At 45.3% G+C, this 22039-nt stretch overlaps 1 protein-coding gene across 1 annotated transcript in view; it reads left to right on the top strand.

The window, feature by feature from the left end:
- Positions 1-20907, top strand: part of LOC115099192 (probable cation-transporting ATPase 13A4) — a 157773-nt gene extending 136866 nt beyond the window's left edge. Inside the window, exons 26-30 of the mRNA XM_029616623.1 lie at positions 2510-2681; positions 6180-6358; positions 17164-17252; positions 18579-18659; positions 19882-20907. Of these exons, the coding sequence (XP_029472483.1) occupies positions 2510-2681; positions 6180-6358; positions 17164-17252; positions 18579-18659; positions 19882-20148 (788 nt within the window). The 3' untranslated portion in view covers positions 20149-20907. The remainder of the gene's footprint in view (positions 1-2509; positions 2682-6179; positions 6359-17163; positions 17253-18578; positions 18660-19881) is intronic.
- The last annotated feature ends 1132 nt before the right edge of the window (positions 20908-22039 follow it).

Raw genomic sequence — 22039 nt, 5'->3', positions numbered from 1 at the left:
TGTGTGTGTGTGTCTGCGGGTTGTGCATTTGCATGGACACAAATACCCCATCATAATCCACCTCCCCCCCCCCTCAACATACCCTCCACATCTCATGCCGAGAGCACACTAAAGAGAAATGTTATTGCGGGGGGTGCGTACAGATACATCCGTGCGCCCACAGACGCTGCTGCTCTCGCTTTCTCTGCCCTCACTAAAGTAGGATAAAAGTGGCAAACAAAACAATGAGTCCTTTATTTCTTCCCAGTTCCTGAGCTGCCTGGATCTACTAGTTTTATACTTTCATTCCTCAAAAAAAATAAATATCTGTGGGGATATTCAACTGTGCCCCGCAGATTTACATCCGAGAATGATTTGTTACGCATATCTGAATTTCACGGAATAGAAATATAAAAGGACCCCATGAACAGCACAGTGAGTAATATCACGTACAGCAAAATTGCAGGCCGGGAGGTGCAGTCATGGAGAACTCAGCTGTACAACTCTCCTGGCTGCATCTGTAATTGCAGAGGCCTGCACACAGGATTGGGGGAGGGGGGGCACACTGCATAATTGAAATCACATTGTATTACAGTAAATTAGCCCAAAGTCATAGGATAGGAAGCGATGCCCTTTCGTGGATTGAAAACTGGCTAAAAGACAGGAAACAAAGAGTAGGATTAAATGGACAATTTTCTCAGTGGAAAGGGGTAAACAGTGGAGTGCCTCAGGGATCTGTACTTGGACCGGTGCTTTTCAATAAATTTATAAATGATCTGGAAAGGAATACGATGAGTGAGGTGAACAAATTTGCAGATGACACAAAATTATTCAGAGTAGTTAAATCACAAGCAGATTGTGATACATTATAGGATGACCTTGTGAGATTGGAAAATTGGGCATCCAAATGGCAGATGAAATTTAATGTGGATAAGTGCAAGGTGATGCATATAGGGAAAAATAACCCCTGCTATAGTTACACAATGTTAGGTGCTATATTAGGAGCTACCACCCAAGAAAGAGATCTAGGTGTCATAGTGGTAACACATTGAAATCGTCAGCTCAGTGTGCTGCAGCAGTCAAAAAAGCAAACAGAATGTTGGGAATTATTAGAAAGGGAATGGTGAATAAAACGGAAAATGTCATAATGCCTCTGTATCGCTCCATGGTGAGACCGCACCTGGAATACTGTGTACAATTCTGGTCACCGCATCTCAAAAAGTCAATTAACTGCTATTAATCAATTTGTCTTAGGGAATAGTCACTGCTATTACTGGCATCAGTAGCATGGGATCTACTTAGTGTTTGGGTATTTGCCAGGTTCTTGTAACCTGGATTGGCCTTATGTTAGCCCAATGTATTGTTATGGTTATTGATGTTTGGGTGGATCCTTGGACACTGTGGCAGCTGACCACGCCCACGGGGGGCAGTCCCGTGAAGGACCACAGTGTCAGGCTAGACTCTGTATCCACAAACACAGATTTGAATCTTTTATTAAACAGTTTTGGAAACCACCAGAGGTGGCAGTAGTGAGTAGTGGATGTTGAGCCCGGCTGGGCAGGTCTCTCATAGATCGCTGGAACAGCGAATCCTCTGCTTGGCTGTGCTGTAGCTGAAAGAGACTGAGAGTTATGAGTACACAATGAGAAGCATTCAGAGTCCAGGTAGAATTAGGAGAAGCTCCGAGACAGGGAGAGCAGGCCCTCGAGGAACGAGTACCTGATCCCTTAGAGCAGAGAGACTCGGTAGCGTTGTACTCATTAGCAGTAACAGAGATTCCACTAGAAGAGAGGTCTGGCACCGGAGCAGAGGGCAGGCCCTCGAGGAGTGAGTTCCTGATTCCAGTGAAGCAGTACTGTGGAGAGAGATGGTTTCTGTACTCACTGATGGTAGCTGTAAGTTAGTTCTTCCAAGTAGAAGGGTAGAGGATGCAGGCAGTGACACAGGGAACATGGACCCTCGAGGAGCGAGAAACGGTTTCCTGGTAGCACCTGAAAGAACCAGAGAGTCCCCCGAGGAGTGGGTACCCCGTTAGTGACCCCGAAGGGTATTAAGAGTTCCAGACAGCGCTGGAGTGGCAGAGCAGCTTCGGTACGGAGAGCGAGTCCCACCCGTAGGGTTTCCGTTACTAACTCGATGAGCTAGCAAATACTGTAGGCTTAAATATCCGGGCAGCGTGACGTCATATCAGGGGGACGCCCCTGAGGTTCGCGCCAACGTGTAAATAAAGATGAGGGCGGTGTGCGCGCGCGCACCCTAAGGTACCTTGGAGGACCATGGCGAGAGGCCGCACCAAAGCCAGTACCGGGACGCCGGAGAGGATGGCAAACAGACGCCGCAGCAGCCAATAGTCCAAGGTGAGCGGGAGGAGCCGCAAGTAGTGAGAGGTAGGCAGGGCAAAGCCGTCGAAGACCGACAGTCGCAACATGTATTAATGAATGGACTAAATGTACACAACATCCTTACAAGTAGCATCTGTTGTGTAATTAAAAAAAAATGTTCAGCTTTTTTTTTTTTTTTTTTTTTACAGTGAGTCTGAATTGTGCCTATCCAAAGCTGGCCCCCTACAGACCTCTGGCACAGCTGGTCTCACCCCCTTTGCTGCTTTCCGTAATTCTTAACGTCTTCTTAAGTTTATCAGTTCAGACATGTGGCTTCGTCCTAGTCCAGCAGCAGCCCTGGTACTCTACTGGGAACTTTAGGTAAGCTCATTGGTGACTTTTTTTTTAAAACTGAGATCATGTAATTGTAACGTTGCATGAGCCTGTGCTGAAAAGAATCACAAACTATAAACAAAACAGAGCAAGTGGCTATAGCTGCCCACAGAAAACTCCATTTCCCAGCATGCTTCTACCCATGAGAAACTCCATTTCCCAGCTTGCTTCTTCTCATGAGAAACTCCATTTCCCTGCATGCTTCTTCCCATGAGAAACTCCATTTCTCAAAATGCATCTTTTATTTATTTTATTTATTTAATTTTATATACCGGCAACCGTTTGCACATCGTGCCGGTTTACAAGTAACTTACAACAAAAGATATATAGGCATAGCCTTTACAGAGAACGGTATATAACATAAACGCAGTAACAGAAAAATTAACTAAATAACTAGGGGAGGGATGGAGGGGGGTAGTTGAGACAAAAGAGGGGGCAGGGGGAGGGTGCAAACAGATACATAGGGATAAGATATGAATAGGGATTCGAGGTAGAAATATGTACACTGGTTATATACAAAAATTGTATGAATCTTTAGAGGGGGAGGGTGTTGGGTGTAGGTCCTGAACGGGGGGTGTTGGAGAGAGATGATGGTTGGGCTAGCGTGTTAGTTGGTGAAGATGATGAAGAATGGGGGTATGCTTGGAGGAAAAGCCAAGTTTTGAGTTTCTTTTTGAAAGTAGGTGTGGAGGTTTCGGTACGTAGGTCAAGAGGCATAGAGTTCCAGAGGGAGGGGCCTGCAAGGGAAAGGGCTCTATTGGTGGTGGAGATGAGTCTAGTGGATTTTATGGAAGGAGGGATAAGAGTTCCACGGAGGGAAGCACGGGTGGGTCTTGTGGAGGTACGAGGGAGGAAGGGTGGGTTTAGCCAGTTGTAGTGTTCGTTAGTAATACTTTTGTGGATGAGGGTAAGGGTCTTGTAAATAATTCGTGAGTGAATGGGAAGCCAGTGGAGATCAATGAGGGTGGGAGTAATGTGGTCTTTCTTATTGACATTGGTGAGGATGCGTGCAGTAGCGTTTTGGAGGAATTGTAGAGGTTTGATGTGGGTAGAAGGGAGTCCAAGTAGGAGAGCGTTACAGTAGTCAATGTTCGAAAAAATTATGGATTGGAGTACCGTACGGAAATCGGAAAAGTAGAGAAGGGGTTTGAGTTTTTTGAGGGTTTGTAGTTTGAAATAGCAGCTGCTAAGGATAGATTTGATATATGGTTTGAAGGTTAGTTGGTTATCAAGTATAACACCCAGGTTTCTTGTGTCAGAGAGAAAGTTGGGGGAATGGAGAGTGGAGAGAGTGGGTGTGGCTGCATGTCTAGAGGAGACGAGGAGGAGTTCAGTTTTTTGCGGATTGAGGGCTAGGTGCATGTCAGTGAGGAGCTGGTTTATGGAGGTGAGAATGGTGTTCCAGTTTTGGAGTGCAGTGAGAACAGAGATTTTGAAAGGGATGAGGATTTGCACATCATCTGCATAGATGAAGTGTGTGATACCAAGGTTGGAGAGGAGGTTTGTAAGGGGGAGCATGTAAATGTTAAATAAGGTGGAAGAGAGGGAGGATCCTTGGGGAACGCCACAGTCGAGATTAACAGGAGGGGATGTAAAATTGTCTGTGAGGACTGTGTAGGTACGGTTTTGGAGGAAGGACTTTATCCAAGAAAGAGCAGTACCTGAAATTCCTATACTGATGAGAGTGTTGATGAGGATGTTGTGATTTACGGTGTCGAAGGCGGCGGAAATATCTAGCATGGCAATGAGGTAGGAGTTACCGGCATCCATTCCTTTGATGATTGTATCTGTAAGGGAGAGGAGTAGGGATTCCGTACTGAGGTGTTTTCGGAAACCGTATTGTGTTGGTAGGAGTATATTGGATTGTTCTAGGTAGTCAGAGAGACGGGAGTTTACTAGTTTCTCAATGACTTTGGAGAGGAAAGGGAGATTGGAGATAGGACGGAGGTTAGATAGATTGGAGGGATCAAGGGAGGGTTTTTTTAGAATGGGTTTGACCACAGCTTGTTTCAGGGAGTTAGGGACCAGGCCGTGTTCCAGGGAGCAGTTCACGATTTTGGAGAGTGTGGTGGCTATTGTTTTAGGAATAGCGAGAAGAAGTTTAGTTGGGATGGTTTCCGAGGGATGGGAGGAAGGTCTCATCTTTTTTAAGATGTTCTCTATTTCTAGAGTTGAGGAGGGTTCAAACGAAGCATAACCCCCCCCCCCACCCCACATACACCATGTGGGGTGGGGGGGGTTATGCTGTTGGTGTTGGGGGGAGGTCTTGGTATTAGGGGTGAACTTGGCAGTGATGTTGGATATTTTGTTCTTAAAGAAGAGGGCAATTTCATTGCATCGGGTCTGTGTGGAGGGGACTTGGGGTGTAGACATGTTGGGTTTGGTGAGATTTGAGACTAGGGTAAATAGTGCCTTTGGGTTGAATTGGAGGTGGTGAATTTTCTTAGCATAATATTCTTTTTTGGTTGTTTGAATGGCGTTTCTATAAGTGTGCATGAGTTGGTAATAGATGGTTTTTGTGGCAGGAGAGGGGTGTTTGCGCCAGTGTCTTTCAGCTGCTCTAAGCTGGATTTTTTGGGTTTTGAGCGTATGGGTGTACCAGGGTTTTTTGGATGATTTGGTTTGTGTGATTGTTTTTCGAATGATTGGGCATAAGTTGGCGATTTTTTGGGTAGTTTCTGTCCATTACCCTCCATATAGCTGCCCACAGTACTCTCAACCTTATCTCCCTCCCACCCCTGCCTCCTCCCCATATTTCCATGGAAATCTTCAGCTTCTTCTCTGTCCTTAACGCACATTGGATATTCAAGCAATAATTAATCTGGTTATCAATATAAACGTGTCTGTAAGAGGAACTGTCCTCTACAAATATTCCTTGTGACTGTGAATTGTCTTGAAATTGCATTAATTGCAATAAACAGATACCAACAGCAGCAAACATGACATAATTTGTGAAGATCTGCGCAGTATGGCTATTTCCAGGAATTTCAGGGAAACAGCCGAATGTCAAAAATATCCAATCAAAGTCATTGAGCTGTACAACAATGTAGGACTGCCATGGCTAAAAAATTAAAAAATAAAAAAGATGGAAAGGTGACGAATAGCACTGAAGCTATAAAGCTTGTAAGAGATCATCCCTTAACCGTTTGAGATTCTGTGCAGGTAATTGGGGGGTTTCCCTTTGAAAATGTCCCTTCCCATTCTACAAGGAAAAGGGGCAAAGCCAGGAATGGGCCCAGCTGAGGGTTTATGCGGGGGTTTCATTTTGAAATCCCCCGTGCATTGTTGTTTAACCCATGCACATAGCCCCCTCCAACACTGCTTTGCAGTCCCCGGGGTACAAACTACTTCTGAGCCTGCAAGCGTGACAGACTTAAGTGAAAATGAACCTGTTTGAAATCACAGTGTTAACCTATCACTGCCGTAGCAACCCAAATGCTTGATGGTGGAAATAAATTGTGAGGTTTTTTTGTGGTTCTTTGGCAGTGCGTGCAGCTCAGGCAATGAGAGCCTGGCTAACTTCACAGTCGCAAACGTGAACGACGACGAAGGTCCCGACAACTATGAAACCACCACACTGTTTCTGCTGACAACGCTGAACTGCATCGTCGTGGCATTCGTATTCTCCAAAGGCAAACCCTTCAGGCAACCAATATACACTAACTGTACGTAAACTCTATTACTATTGGCCAGGTTGGCCTTAAAATAGATTCGGTGTTTTACTTAAACGGACAAGATAAGTACTGCTCGCAATATTCAATTTAACATGGCAAACAAAAATTACAAAAGGAAAAAAAAAAAGATGGACATTTATTTATCAGCCCGATGATTATAGCTGAGGGCTTCAACTGCAATGATTCAAAATTCAATAATGGGCCCTATGTATGATGGTCTTTAAATATTTGGCAGAGAGTTGTTTTGAGTACAGCTAGGTAATCTCAATATTATTTGAATCTGGATTATATATACACTGTAAATATCCATTTTTATTTGATTATATGACTATATACATTTCTACAGGATATCAAACAGCATGTTTATCTACTTGAAGGTATTAGTCTCGGACTACACTACTATATACTGTACATTTTTACAACATATTAACCGACACACTTAGCTACTATTTATTGCTGTCTTATGTTTCCTTTTGGGTATTGTATGTTCTTTAATTGTTTGTTTTGAGATTTGTTATTTAGCTCTGATTTTATGTTTCTTATATATTGTAAATTTCTTTAAACTAAGTCTAAATGGTATATAAACAGCATAAGGTACCATCACACATGGGCTGATGCAGTAAAGGGCACTCAGGCCGAGCGCACTGTTAGCCCCCGGTTGGACGCGCATTTTCCACGCGCTATTTTTACCCCTTATACAGTACGGGGTAATAGCGCGTGGAAAACGCACAGCCAACCCCCCCCCCCCCCCCCCCCCCCCCCCCCCGAAACTAATAGCGCCCGCAACATGCAAATGCATGTTGATGAGCCTATTAGTTATTCCCGCGCAATACAGAAAGTAAAATATGCAGCCAAGCCGCACATTTTACTTTCAGAAATTAACACCTGCCAAAGGCAGGATTTAATTTCGGCCAGCACCGGGGAAGTGTACAGAAAAGCAGAAAAAACTGCTTTTCTGTACACCCTCCAACTTAATATCATAGCGATATTAAGTTGGAGGCCCCAAAAATAAAAAAAGATTTAAAAAATGTAAAATCTGCCCACGGCCTGCGGGTTGGAAGACGGATGCTCAATTTTGCTGGCGTCCATTTTCCGAACTCGTGGCTGTCAGAGGGTTCGAGAACTGACGCCGGTAAAATTGAGCATCGGCTGTCAAACCTGCTGACAGCCGCCGCTTCTGTCAAAAAGGAGGTGCTAGGGACGCGCTAGTGTCCCTAGCGCCTCCTTTTACCATGGGCCCTCATTTGCATTTTTTTTTCCTGAATTGCGCGCCCAGGAGAGTGGCCTGGGCGCACGATGGGAGAGCTGGCGCTCGCCGGCTCTCCCGCAGGTTTTTCTGAATCGGCCCGATAGAAAAGAAAGAACCTCTTGTGTTCCCTTTGATCCCATATAGTTACCCTCCCCTTTTTTCCTTCTTATTGTACCCCAAGTCTCACCCATGTGAAAAAATGCAACTGGGCCAATGGGTACTGCTGGTAATAAAGGGTGGGATCCATTAGGTCTCCTCTCCTCTACTGCTGGGCAGTGCTAGGTCTCCATTTCTCCACTGCTGGGGAACCAAACTCCACCTTCCAATCTGCTGCCGATGTCCACACCCTCCTTATGGACCTGATTCTGCCTCCCGATTTGCCGCTGGGATCTGCGTCTTCCTGAGGGACAAAATGTCACCTACCAGTTCCCTGTACGTACCCGGATCAGTCCAGACTCCTGGGTTTTTCCTCCCTTCCAGCAGATGGAGACAGAGAAAGTTTTACTGACACTGCTACTTAACCACACATGCTACCTGCAATTCCCCAGTATTTCTCTGTCTCCAGCAGATGGTAGATGGGTGCAAACGTGCAGTTCTGCAACTGAGACAATTTGTTCTTTTTGAGCCTTCCTCCCAGGGTTTTATTTATTTATTTATTTATTTGTTTATTTATTTAAAAGTATTTTTATACCGTTTTTAAAATAAAGTTTTGTCAAAACGGTTTACAAGAGAGGTAAAATCAACAAAATTAAAATAAATTGGAGAAAAAATACATAAAATGGTATAAAGCTGCCTAGGTAGCTCAATTAAACAAAAGTGCTTTATCTTATAACAAGAAAGGAATTGTTTGCCTTGAGGGAAAAGCAGAGGAAAGGAAAGAACGGGCCGAAGGTACGAAATATGGGTGAAAAGATATCACTTAGTGGAGCAAGTTGGGATAAGCTGAACTTAGATATCATGAAGATGTAGAAGGGATAAGTGGAGGTTGAGTAGTGGAAGTTGATTGGGTTGGTGGTATGTTAAAGGTGAGTTGAAATAAATAATCCTATGGGGTTCTTCCATCTGGTTGAGGCGGACGAGCTGGGGGTTGGTGACCTTTTTGTGTATTTGGCCAGTGCGCCCTTGAGGTGAAATTCTGGTGGTCCAGATCCCTCCCCTTCACAAGGCCGCTTGGGCGGCTGCAGGCTCCAGGTAAGTATTTTTGTCTGAGGCATCCTGTGCTTTTTGCAGCATATTCTTTTTTGTAACCTGTGTCTCAGTTGTTGTAGTTTACCGTAAAGTTAAAAAAAAAAAAGAGGCAGTTTTCAGCTCTGCTAGCTGAGCAGCTTCCTCCTGAGGTTTAAAGCGGTAGGTTTATTTTCTCTTGGTTTTTCTTATCTTTCAGTGGCTCCCTCCTCAGTTTTAAGCAGCAGGTTTACTCTTTTTGTTTTGGTTTTCATCTCTTTTTGACACTGAGCGTTCAGTGATGGGATGTGGCTCTGCCTGCCGCATGTGTGGCTCCACACGGTCGCGGCTCAGCAGACTTGGTCTTTGTGCCACATGGTCAGAAGGAAGCGAGGGCCCATACGACTGGCTGTCTGCCACGAAACAGTGTCGGTGGTACCCCGCTGCTGTTCCGCTGTCACGCCGGGGTGCTGAACCTTTCCCGATTAGCATGGGAATGGTGGCCATCTTGGATTTGCATTTGGACGTTCCCACGCTGCTGGGAGGGGAGGGGGTTGCTCCTCCGTGTTTTTCCCTGGCCCATTCTGACTCAGGCCGCAATCAAGGGGATTTTGAGGAGGTAGTGAGTCCCATGTGCCACCTTTTGGTTACTTGCCTGCGAAGGCTGGAACTGTGAGGCCTTTATCTGCAGACTGTGTGCTGCTGCTGCACGAGGCTTACCTGGCTGAACAGCTGGCAGCTTGTGCAGCCAGGGAGCCGCTGTCCCTTACGGCTCAGCCTTTGGGGGAGCGTATGATAGACCCAAAAAGGTTTACTCTGGGCAAAATTGAGTCACTCTGATCCAGAGGTCATAGGGTTCCCCCTTGGATTCTGGGCCAGGAGGGTGACTCTGATGAGTCTGTTGATGCTCCCATAGAGGAGGAGTTCAGAGCCAGGATGTTCTGGTGGATCTAATAGTTCTGGTGATTGGAGATGCGGGTCTAGGAGATGATATGGCAGTCCCGGTGCCCGAAGGGATTGTACGTCTTTTTAGAAAGGAAGAGCTTGACGCCTTGCTGCTGCTGGCCTTTCAGGTTCTTGGGGTTAATATCCCACAGGAGGACTCTGACTTGGATGGGGCAGAGCTGGTCCTTGATGGGATGCGGGGTCACCCCACGGCCTTCCTGTATCACCAGTACAGAAGTTGGTAGAAGCAGAATGGGGAGCTCCCAATTCCAGTTTAAAGGTGAGAAGGGTCATGGTGAGGCTTTATCTGTTGCCGGAATAGGCATTGGAGCTTTTTGCTCTCCCTAAGGTCGATGTGGCGGTGTCGGCGGTTATGAAGAGGACGCCCATCCCGGTAGTAGGGTCTGCAGTGTTGAAGGATGTTCAGAATCGTAAGTTAGAAGTATACCTCAAGAGGATTTTTGAGGTCTTGGCCCTGGGATTGTGTGCAGCTATTTTTACTAGTTTTATGCAACGGGCATGTCTCCGTTGGGTGCAGCAGATGCAAGAGAACCTGCCAACCTCTGGCAAGGAGGCAGAAAGGGCTGAGAGAATTGAGGCAGCAGTTGCTTACAGTGTGAATGCTCTATATGATTTGGTTTGTACTTTGTCTCGCATTATGGCATCGGTGGTTTCCACCAGAAGGTTGCTCTGGCTGCAAAACTGGGCAGCAGATGTCTCTTCCAAGGAGCAGTTAGCAATTGATGCAGTCTCTTGAGGAGAATAAAGTCCTCAGGCTGCCGGATGATAAACTAAGGGCAAGATATTTTTTCAGGTACATTCTCGTTTCGGTTGGATAGGAGGACTTGGCCGTCAAGACCTGTGTCCGGGCCCCAAAGGCAGTTTTCTCTTTGGGAGCAGTCTGGGAGTCAATCCTTTCGGGGTGCTCGAAGACCATTCCAAGGCACCACCGGGGGGAGTGCTTCCGGTGTTGTCCTCGCAATGAGGTGAGGCTGGTCCACTCCTTTGTTTCCATTATAGGAGGTCACCTGGTGAGGTTTATGAGGAGTGGGCCAGTATTACTCAGGACCAGTGGGTTCTCAGTGTGATAAGAGACGGTTATGTTTTAGAATTTTCTCAGCCCATCCGTGAGTTGTTTCTAATTTCCCCATGCGGCTCCTTAGAGAAACAAGTAGTAGTTTGAGAGATGCCAGACCATCTGTGTCGCCTGGGGGTGGTGGTCCTGGTTCCCCACAAAGAGCTTCATAAATGGAAATATTCCATTTACTTTGTGGTTCCAAAAAAGGAAGGAACTTTCCGCCCCAATTTATATTTGAAAAAGGTACATGCAGCACTCAGGGTTCTGCATTTCAGGATGGAAAACCTGAGGTATGTGATTGCTGCAGTTCGCAAAGGGGAGTTTCTAGCATCTCTGGATCTTACAGAGGCCTATCTGCACATCATCATTCATCAAGCCTTGCAGCACTTCCTGCAGTTCATGATTCTGGGACAACATTTTCAGTTTCAGACCCTTTCTTTCGGATGGTGGTGGTAGCAGCGGCACTCTGGAGGAAGAGGATTCTGGTGCATCTGTATCTGGACAACTGGCTTATCAGGGTGAAGTCAGAGGTCCTTTGTCACCAGTCAGTTCAAAGGGTTCTCGAGGTACTCCAGTCCCTAGGTTGGGTTGTGAATGTAGCAGAGTCATTTGTCACCAATGCAGTCCCTGGAGTATCTGGGAGGTTGGTTCAACACCCTTGTCAGCAAGGTGTTCCTCTAAGAAGAGCGTGTTCTGAAGCTGCAGGAACAGATTCGGTGGTTGTTGCAGTTACAGGTGCATAAAGTATGGGATTATTTGCAAAATCTGGGCTCTATGGCCTCGACCCTCGAATTAATACCGTGGGCTTTTGCTCATTTGAGACCATTGCAGAAAGCACTTTTGTCTTGGTGGAACCCGGTCTCTGAGGAGTTTCAGCTTCCATTGACTCTTGAGGGTGTCGCTCAGGAGAGTATTTCCTTGTGGCTTCTAACTTCCAATCTGGTCCAGGGTGTGGACCTCGAAGTTCCAGATTGGGTAGTAGTTACTACCAATGCCAGTCTCTCTGGTTGGGGAGCAGTATGTCAGCATCAATCAGCTCAGGGTGGCTGGTCCAGGAAAGAGTCTGTATGGTCTATCAACCGGCTAGAGACCAGAGTGGTCCGCTTAGCCTTACAGGAATTTCTACTGCTGGTGAGAGTCTTACAGGAATTTCTACTGTTGGTGAGGGTCTTCTCGGACAATGCGACAACGGTAGCTTATATCAATTGTCAGGGCAGAACCAAGAGTCAAGGAGTAGCCCAGGGAGCACAGGAGTTAATTCATTGGGCAGAGCAGAACTTGGAGCGAATAGTGGCATCCCACATAGCTGGGGTCGAAAATGTTCAAGCAGATTTCTTGAGTTGGACAGCATTAGATCCAGGCGAGTGGGAATTGTCAGAGTTCGCAATGCAGCTCATTTGCGAGCGGTGACCCCCCCCCCCCCCCCCCCAATGTAGACCTAATGGCTATTCGTCTGAATGCCATCATCATCTCGATTTTTCAGTCGTAGGCGAGAGCACGGGGCTAAGGGGGTCGATGCTCTGGTTCTCCCTTGGCCACGGGGGGGGGGGGGGGGCTGCTTTATGTCTTTCCTCCCTGGCTGCTCATGGGAAAGGTATTGCGTTGCATAGGAAACCATTAGGGATCTTGCTGGCACTGAAGTGGCTACGCCATCCATGGTTCGCGAATCTGGTCAACTTGGCATTGGCCGGACTGATTCGCTTGGGTTATCTGAAGGATCTTCTGCGTCAGGGACCCATATTTTCCAACCAGGCTGCTTGCTTTTGTCTAGCAGCATGGCTTTTGAGAGGTGGTGGTTGAGACATAGAATTTAACCAAAGGTGGTCATGATTACATTGTTGCAAGCCAAGAGAAAGTCCACTAATATTAGCTATGTATGGGTATGGAAAGCTTTTGAGTCCTGGTGCTCCACCAAAGGTGTTCATCCTCTCAGGTCATCCGTCTCTGACATTTTGTCTTTTCTGCAAGAAGGTTTTGCCAAAGGCTTGTCTCTCAGTTCACTTAAAGTTCAAGTGGCAGCTCTAGGTTGTCTTCGTGGCATGATAGATGGTTCCTCTATTTCTGCACATCTGGATGTTTTTTGGTTCCTTAGGGGAACAAAGAATTTGTGTCTTCTGCTTTGATGGGTTTGTGAGGCTCCTTTTGAACCTCTCAGGAGAGCGACATTGAAGGATTTAAAAGCTTGTTTTCCTGGTGGCCATATGTTTGGCTAGGAGGGTTTTCGGACTGCAGGCTTTGTCTTGTCGGGATCCATTCCTTCAGATTTTGGATTCGGAAGTCTCATTGAGGACAGTGCCTTCCTTTTTACCAAAGGTGGATTCGGCATTCCACGTGAATCAGAGAGTGGAGCTTCCAGCCTTTCCCACGGTGGACATGTCCGCTCCGCATGTGAGAGAGCTCAAATTGTTAGATGTGAGAAGAACTTTATTGAGGTACCTCAAGGTAACAAATGACTTCAGATCACCTTTTTTGTTATGTGGAGCAGTCCGAAGAGGGGCTTTCAGGCTTCTAAGGCTACTATTGCTTGTTGGCTTAAGGAGGTTATTGGTTCCACTTACATATTCGAGGTAATCTGGTTCCAGAGGGATTGTGTGCTCATTCTACATGTTCTCAGCGGGCCTCATGGGCAGAGGCTCAACTTGTTTCTCCACAGGAGATTTGCACAGCAGCAACTTGGAAGTCACTACATACTTTTGCTAGACAATATCATCTGGATGTGGAGGCTACGGGTTCCCCATCTTTTGGCAAAAGTATTCTGTGAGTGGGACTCTCCAGGTCTCACCCTTAGGGAGTTTTGGTATATCCCAGGAGTCTGGACTGATCCATGTATGTACAGGGAAAGGAAAATTGGTTCTTACCTGCTAATTTTTGTTCCTGTAGTACCACGGATCTGTCCAGAACCCTCCCAGTCTAGTGAGGGGGAGAGTCGTCCGCTCATTCACTTTTTATAGCAGAGAATATTTTGTAAGTTTTTGAAAGTTGGGACATTTTTCAAATTTGTTGTGATTGGCTTGGGTATAGATTAATACTGAGGAACTGCAGGTAGCAAGTGTGGTTAAGTGGCAGTGTCAGTAAAATGTTCTCTGTCTCCATCTGCTGTCTGCTGGAAGGGAAGCAAACCCAGGAGTCTGGACTGATCCATGGTACTACAGGAACGAAAATTAGCAGTTAAGAACCAATTTTATTTTAACTACAGTGGTCCATGTCCTCCTGGGTGATCACCTCCTGACCAGATGCTGGGGACCATATCCTCTGGAGGATCCAACTCCGCTTCTGCATAGTCAATATCCTGAGTGGAAGGGGTTTCCATTACTTGGGTTTATAGCTTAACTAAGCTCATGGCTTGCACATTGCTCAGTCAGTGTAGCTCTGAATGACTCCAGCTCAGGCAAATCCAAGAACAGTTATTTGCCTTTATCCAGCATGGAAGAACATCTTCTTTCAGCCACAAGGACAAGACCCAGGAAAGATTGTAAAAAGAATGCAAGTTCGCGGAGTGGGCTAAAGCTAGATGCCACTGGAGCTTCACCTATACCAGCCCACGTTCCCCTCGGGTTGAGCCTTCAGGTGCCGTGGCCAGCAGGACTTAGGCAGGCCTCAAGGCTAAGTACAGGTAGTTGATGGTTCAGCCCAGAGACAGCAGCCAGCAGATGGTGTGGTCCTATCCTGGATGGGATATAGAACAGGAACTCAAGCACCAAGGAACAAGAAGGAACTGAAGGTGCCTAAGCAAAGGGAGGCCAAAGCCTTATTAGCCTGTGTCCAGAGGATAGAGACAGAGGCATCACTGTCAAGCTTGAATGGAAGCTGGCGGCACGTGGAAGGTGTAGCAAGCAACGTGGAACTCTGGACTCAAGAAAGTCTGAGGCGAAGTCGTTTGTAGCAATGGTCAAGGCACGGAGAAGGCAGGCGTGGTCAGATGTAGCAATGGTCAAGGCTCTGAGAAGGCAGGCGTGGTCAGACGTAGCAATGGTCAAGGCTCTGAGAAGGCAGGCGTGGTCAGACGTAGCAATGATCAAGGCATGGAAAAGGCAGGCGTGGTCAGACATAGCAATGATCAAGGCACAGAGAAGGAAGGCATGGTCAGACGTAGCAATGGTCAAGGCACGGAGAAGGCAGGCATGGTCAGACAGAACAGTGGTCAGGCTTGGAGAGGGCAGGCAAGGTTAGGAGTAGCGATGGTCAGAACCAGGTAGTCAATCAGCACACAGACGAGACGAATACGGAACAGGAACCAGGAACTTGGAGAAACAGGAATACGAAGCAAGGCTCACGAAGAAGCAACGAGTACGAGGAAACCTGGAACAGGAGACCAAGGAGACCTATTGCAAAGGCAACGCTTCAGTGTGAGGCCTGAGCATTTAAACACTGAAGGAACTGACGACAGAATCCGGGTCCACGGCCAGGTTCTCGCTGCGGGCCCTTTAAAGGTTTCACTGGTGTGCGCGCGCACGCCTAGGGAGGGGTGTGGCGCCGCCAGCAACGAGGAGCTGGAGCCTGAAGCTTGTGTAGAGAGGTGAGTGGACCGCACCGCAGGGCTGCTGCGGGCAGCGAGCGTAAAACCGAGTTAAAGGAGGGTAAAGAAGCTAAAGGCTAGAAACCTCTTATTCATCTATTTTGAGTCACTTTATTCTCATAATTCAAGAGGCCAAATACTGTGGAAAACACCTTATAAAATTGGTCTGTGATGCTTCTTCCAGAACTTCAATGATAGCTACTGAGGCCAGAGGCTTCACACTTCAGGACCATGAAGATGTACATAATAAGCTTGCAAATGCTCCAAGCACAGAAGAAAATCTTTTTGGAGAGAAAGCAAAGGAGACAGTAGATGTTATTAAGGATAACGGTTCTATCCTCCTTACCTTTTTAGTGGCTACAGCTGAGCAACTCTCCACTTCCAGAAAGAGTCAGCCTCAGTCTATAGGAGGCTATACTCCTACCCAAGGAAATTATGCTAACAGTATCCCTATCAGTGTCCTTGTCTTCAGCAACACTATCAACCAGACCACATACCAGATACAGCAGACAACCTAAGCTTTTGCAACAAAAGATTTTTGACTGCAATCTCAACAAATTGTCCCTATTAACCTCAGGCAACTTTCAACAGGGGGAAGGCTTCAGTATTTCAAACCAGCATGGTCTTCAATAACAACAGACTGTTGGGTCCTGATAAAAATTACTAAATCCGCAAACAACATTATCAGTGGCTCACTAAAATTTGATCCAATCCAAATGAAAAAAAAAATCATTATTTTTAAAGTTTATTTGAGATCCAGCATCCTTTGACTGTATGCAGGCAAATTTTTTCATCAATTATTTACATCTGAGTAGGTGCTGGCTTTAATAACCTTGTCCCCAAAGGAAACATTTCAGTTTAGAAACATGAGCTCAATATTCAGACAGTTTATTTATTTATTTATCGAGTTTTATATACCGTCATTTGGTTTCGCCATCATAACGGTTTACAAGTTTTGATCGGTGCAGAACATTTTAATGAAGTAATATAGTGATCATAATAAAAGTATGATAACAGTTAAAGTTAGAAAGGTACAATTATGATAAAATTTGAAAAGAGTAAGTATAAAAGGTATCATGGCTGAGGGATATGAGAATAGTGAGGTCCATTAAGGAGATATGTTGTGAGGGGGATGTATGGTTATCATTGTGTGTCTTGGTAGGCTTTGATGAACAGCCAGGTTTTCAGTTCTTTCTTGAATGTTTTTAAGTTGGGTTGTAGTCTTAGTTCAGTCGGAAGTGTGTTCCATAGTTTGGGGCTAGCGAGAGAGATTGCTCTTTCTCGGACTGACGTAAGTTGTGCTGTTCGAACAGAGGGAATTGTGAAGAGGCCTTTGTTGGTTGATCAGAGGTTTCGCTGTGATGGAGTCTGATAGCTACGCCTAACCAGTCTGTTTGTTCCCCATGTATTAGTTTATCCAACTAAGTTTGGGACTTAGCTGGGCAAACTGTGGGTTTTAAATTTCTCGCCACTCTGATCACCTCCAATTTAACTGGCTGTTTAGATGGATAAAAGTTAGCAGGATAAGTTGAAAGCATTCTGGAGGTGTTCCAAGGTTGAGTTAAGTTAGTAGGATAACTTATCCGGATGTCTGATTATGCCAGTGAACAAGCTTAGAGCCAGCCAAGTAAGTTTATGATTCAAACTATGACTTTATACAGTTATATTCTGTAGAGTGCCTAGTCGGCAGCACTCCTTTAAATATCTGTAACAAATTATCCAACTAACTAACCAAATAAACTGTCTGCTCACCGAGCTGTTGAATATCTCCCTCAAATGTGTGCTCTCTAAATGCTTTGCCAATACATCGTTGCTTCATGCTAACACTGTTCTTCTTTCTTCAGATCTGTTTTTAATTATGCTGACATTACAACTTACTGCTCTTATTTTCATCTTATTTGCGGACATTGAGGACTTGTACAAAAGGCTTCAGGTAAGACGTGAATATTTTATTTATTTATTTATAACTTTTATATACCGAGGTTCAATTAACAGAATTAATTATCACTTCGGTTTACATTAAACCAGCAAACGAAAACAATGACATAGTCTTGTCTTACATTGAAACAAGGTGGAGAAACCTGGATAAACATAACTTGGGAGAAAGCAGTGATAGTGTCTTGACTTACATTGAACAGTGTGGAGAAAAACTTGTATAAAAATCATTTGGGAGAAAGCGAAGTGAAAGCGTGGTGAGATGTACTAGAAGGGTGGAAAAACCGGTATGGCGGGGTTGGTTAAAGGGGAACTGCTCCCATCTGACCTAAGGCTTGAACAATGTCCAATCACCTTCAAGAAGAGACTTAAGACTCTGCTGTTTGGCCAAGCTTTCCCATAACCAAGCTTTGCTGTTTGGCCAAGCTTCAAGAAGAGACTTAAGACTTTGCTGTTTGGCCAAGCTTCCCATAACCACTCTTTTCCGCCTCAGCCCCACCTGTCTGTCCTGACCTAAGCATTCCCTCAAGTGAATATTGTGCAATATGCTAAACCCACACTTCTTGACCTGTAATTTTCACTGCAAACAGGGGTCATATGTTGTCAGATTGCAAATGTCTTCCTAAGGACTAGATGACATTCAGGTGGAGGAGACTGAGCTTTGTGGCTGGCTCCTCAGTTATTTTACTGACCACTCACAAGCCTATTTCATTTAGTTATGACTTTGTCTAATTTGTGCACAAAAAATGTGATTTTTAACTATGCGTCAATACTGTTAAGGGAATATTGAAATAATGCTTATGTTTTGCGCGAGTTTTAATGATTTGCATTCCTGTCTGGCAACAGATAAGAGACCACTGTGGCTGCCTTCAAAGCTAATTTGGACCAGAGTCAGCCTGCCCGATCATTCAGTATATCACTTGCTTATAGGAACAAATGTACAGACCACCATTGGTGCCTAGCGAAAACTGACAAATAGCCTTCGGCAAAACAAAGGAATATTGCTCATTCTGCTTATAAGCCAAGAAAAGAAATAAGTATTAAAAAGGAAATTATTTAAGAATCCATACTTAGGCAGCCAGAGTCGAGGAGGCTGCATGTTTACCCTACAGTGGTATTTCGTGCTAAAATGGCATTTTATCAAGTTAATGACTGCCCGTATTGATCCATCTGACCAATCTACTCACTCGCTTCCATTGGCCTCCCCCAACTTATCATATGTGGCTTATCCTCCATCTGAAATGGTAGAACTCATTGAACTAAACAGTAATGCAAACTAACATCAAAGCCTGGCCAATTGACTGATGGTGTCCTCTCTCCTTAGCTGGTCTGCACGCCGACTCTCTGGAGAGTCTCCATACTCATCATGATGGTTATTCTTTTTGCTATTTCATTCACAGTAGAGGTAAGTGTATTCCTTCATCCAGGTTTCCAATTGATTATTCAGCATGAAAATACGCAAATGTTTCCAGCCTCTAGACTTCATTCACCCCTGCTCAGTATACAGAAAAATGTACCTTAAAATGTTATTTTCCGTATTGGACAAATAAATGTATTCACATCAAAGATTTGTAAAAGGTTGGAGAGAGGCCACCATATAACCAAATGTGGATTTATATGTAGACTTACTAGACCTGTGCCTAGGGTGGCAAAATTGCGGAGGCAGTGACACGGAGCATCAATCTTGCTCTTGGGTTTCTGACCTCTTCCTTTCCGCTGCCACCCCCTGCACCTCAGGTTCCCTGCTACAGGGATGGCATCATTAGAGACTAAATCAGCCAGCTTTAACAGGCCTTGCTCCCTACCTCTTTCACTGCATGGAAGCTGAGGGGGGGAGGGGTTGGGGACACTGCAAACTGTGAGCACTGGCTCACGTAGACTTTGCACTCAGTGCAGTGTGATGATAGTGTCACTGGAATGGAGCTCCTCGGGCTCAGGGTGTGGAGAAGTAGTGGCAGGAGGGAAGGTTTCTGGTCATGCGTGGTGGGGTGGGAAAGGGTGGAGCAGCATGGCACCTGCGCTGATAGGGGTAGATTTTCAAACCGCGCGATTTGGCGTACTTTTGCTGGCGCATCAGGCCACGCCCCCGGGCCCGCCCCCGGAACGCTCCCGACATGCCCCGAAAACGCCGCGCGGTTCGGGCCCGCCCCCGACACGCCCCTGACACGCCCCCTCAGAAAACCCCGGGACTTACGCGAGTCCCGGGGCTCTGTGCGCGCCAGTAGGCCTATGTAAAATAGGCTCACCGGCGCGCAGGGCCCTGCTCGCCTAAATCCGCCCGGATTTGGGCGGATTTAGGCGAGCAGGGCTCTTAAAATCCGCCCCATAATGCCTACGGATGGTGTTAATCGAAATCCATCACTGCATAGATCTCAGAGAAGCCAAATAAAGCCCCTTGATTTGTATTTTTAGGCCAGTGTTCGGTCTCTGGCATAAAGTCCCCTATCAGGCTCTTTACAATATATTTGGGACTCATTATTACTTTTCAAACATTGAAAGTTGAAGTCTTAGGTTACTTCTGTGATACCGAGTAGCCTACGCTTGGCAGAAAGGGCTGCTCGTCTTTTTCTCTCCTCTTCCCTATTGTTGATTTCCTTTAACATAAGCAAATGTCCTTCATCTTTCAGGAGGCTGTCATTGAAAACAGATCATTCTGGTTAAAGCTAAAAAAATGTGTCGGCTATCAATCAAAAAGCCAGTATAGGACATTGCTCAGAACACTGGAGAATGACCCCAGCTGGCCGCCATTGTACAAGACGGAATATGCAGACCCAATTGGTACACAGACTCATGGCAATGAAGCCTACTGGAATCCAGCCTATGAGAAAGAGGAGAAGCTTGCTGAAGGAAAGCAGGACACCGATATTGCAGCATTCAAGCCCAATTTTTCTTAGCAGACTGCATAAATAATTTAATTGAATATGAATGTGAACATAGAGGAAACAGCACAAGGAGGACTGGATCAGCTGTGGCCAACTCAGATGGTACTACTGATCTTATAGGTATTGGCCTATTTAGCCTGTCACTCAAAGGCTTGTGTCTACCCAAAATCACAGAAATGTTTTAGACCTGGATAATTGTTCCAGATAGAAATGGGTAGCCTTGTAGTTAATTCAACTGTTACAAGAACCCTTCCTGCTTTTGGAGAGGGCCATGTATGGCTCTCACCACATGATGTGATACTCCCAGCTGTTTTTGGAAGGTCTTGGATTTTCCAGTATCTATAATTCTGCTGCATCCAATAGCCAGCTTTACTCCTCAGATTCCAGTATCCAAGGTCAGTGAACCTCTCATGGTGTTTGCAAAGTCTGTTGATGCCATGTTTATAAAACAATAAAAGATTTATCTGAAGTCAGAATTGTATGAGCCCCACTTCACAACTATATCATTTTTACTGTGTATGTTTCTGTGTGACCCTCTAATAAACAGTCTGCTGAGACATGCTCAGCTCCCAGGAAAGATTTCCTTCTCATATCTTTACTATCACAGAGCAATGACCACCACTTTTGCAACACCTGATGCTCTCTGGAGGATGCCTCTGCAAGTGCTTACTAGAACTCCTTACCTTCTGACTCAGGTCTCACGAACAGGATCAGAGTTGTGCAGGATGGCTGCATATAGTTTCACTTTTACAGACTTTACAGCTGCTGCCTTCTTTTTTGGTAAACTTTTACAAATTTTTTTAAAGGGAAAAAATCTACAAAATAAGAGAGAAGCAAAAACAGCTAAAGGTCTCTAAACTGGGCCTTTAGCTAAAGGGGGGGGGGGGTCACACTTTTGGGTCTAGGGTGTACTAACATGCAAGGCCTAATCTGTTTATTTGCTGGGGAAGCTTTATTTGCATTGCAATCCAGAGCTCAATTTTATGAATTCACTAGAATCACTTTGTTGTATGGCATGCATACCCTCACTTGCATTTACATACGAGGTTAAGGGGAATAGTTTTCAAACAATGTTTTTACGTTTATCTGTGTCACTTTATCCTCCATTGTCTCAGGTACAAACTTAGAGGTGGATTTTAAAATGAGCGTGTAAGCGCCCAAAAACATGTTTATCAGTGCGCGAACAAGGATATGCTGGAAGTTTTAATTGTGTGAGCACTTGTGCACATATGTTTTAAAATGTACAAACCATGTGTAAGTATACTCCTAATTTTAAGAGGTTACTCGAGCACAGCTTGTGCACATTTGTCTTCCGTAGGACCTTGTCAACCTTTACACACATATGTCAACAAATTTCAAAACATATTTCCAGATTTGCAAGTAGTCCACCAGTTTGTCCAGTTAATAACTAGATCTATCAGACCTTCATCCTACATGCCCCCTAGTTGACTTGGACCCCTTACCTTGTTCTAGAAGCCCTAAAGCTTGAGGGGCCCTGATACTGAGCAGTATCTGGCTAAGTTACAAGGGATATTTAGCGGCATGGCTAAGCCACTAAATATCCGCACACAAATCGGTGCTTAGCCGAACATGTTATATATGAGAGCTCTGGAAAGCTAGTCACACATGCATTATGTTATTCCAATAAAAAGGTCTCACCTGCAGCTTGATTTTTGACATTTCTAATTCCTGACTTTAATTTGAGGAATGCAGACCTATAGAAAATTGGTTCTTACCTGCTAATTTTTGTTCCTGAAGTACCATAGATCAGTCCAGACAAGTGGATTTTGTATCCCTACCAGCAGATGGAGGCAGAGAACTAAAATCTTTGAGGCACTGCTACATAATAGAGAGTGCTACGTGCAGTCCCTCAGTATTGACCTGTACCCAAGCCAATTATAGA

This window comes from Rhinatrema bivittatum, chromosome 9, assembly GCF_901001135.1.
Source record: "Rhinatrema bivittatum chromosome 9, aRhiBiv1.1, whole genome shotgun sequence".
Taxonomy (NCBI): Eukaryota; Metazoa; Chordata; class Amphibia; order Gymnophiona; family Rhinatrematidae; genus Rhinatrema; species Rhinatrema bivittatum.
This window is presented reverse-complemented; position numbering and strand designations above follow the sequence as displayed.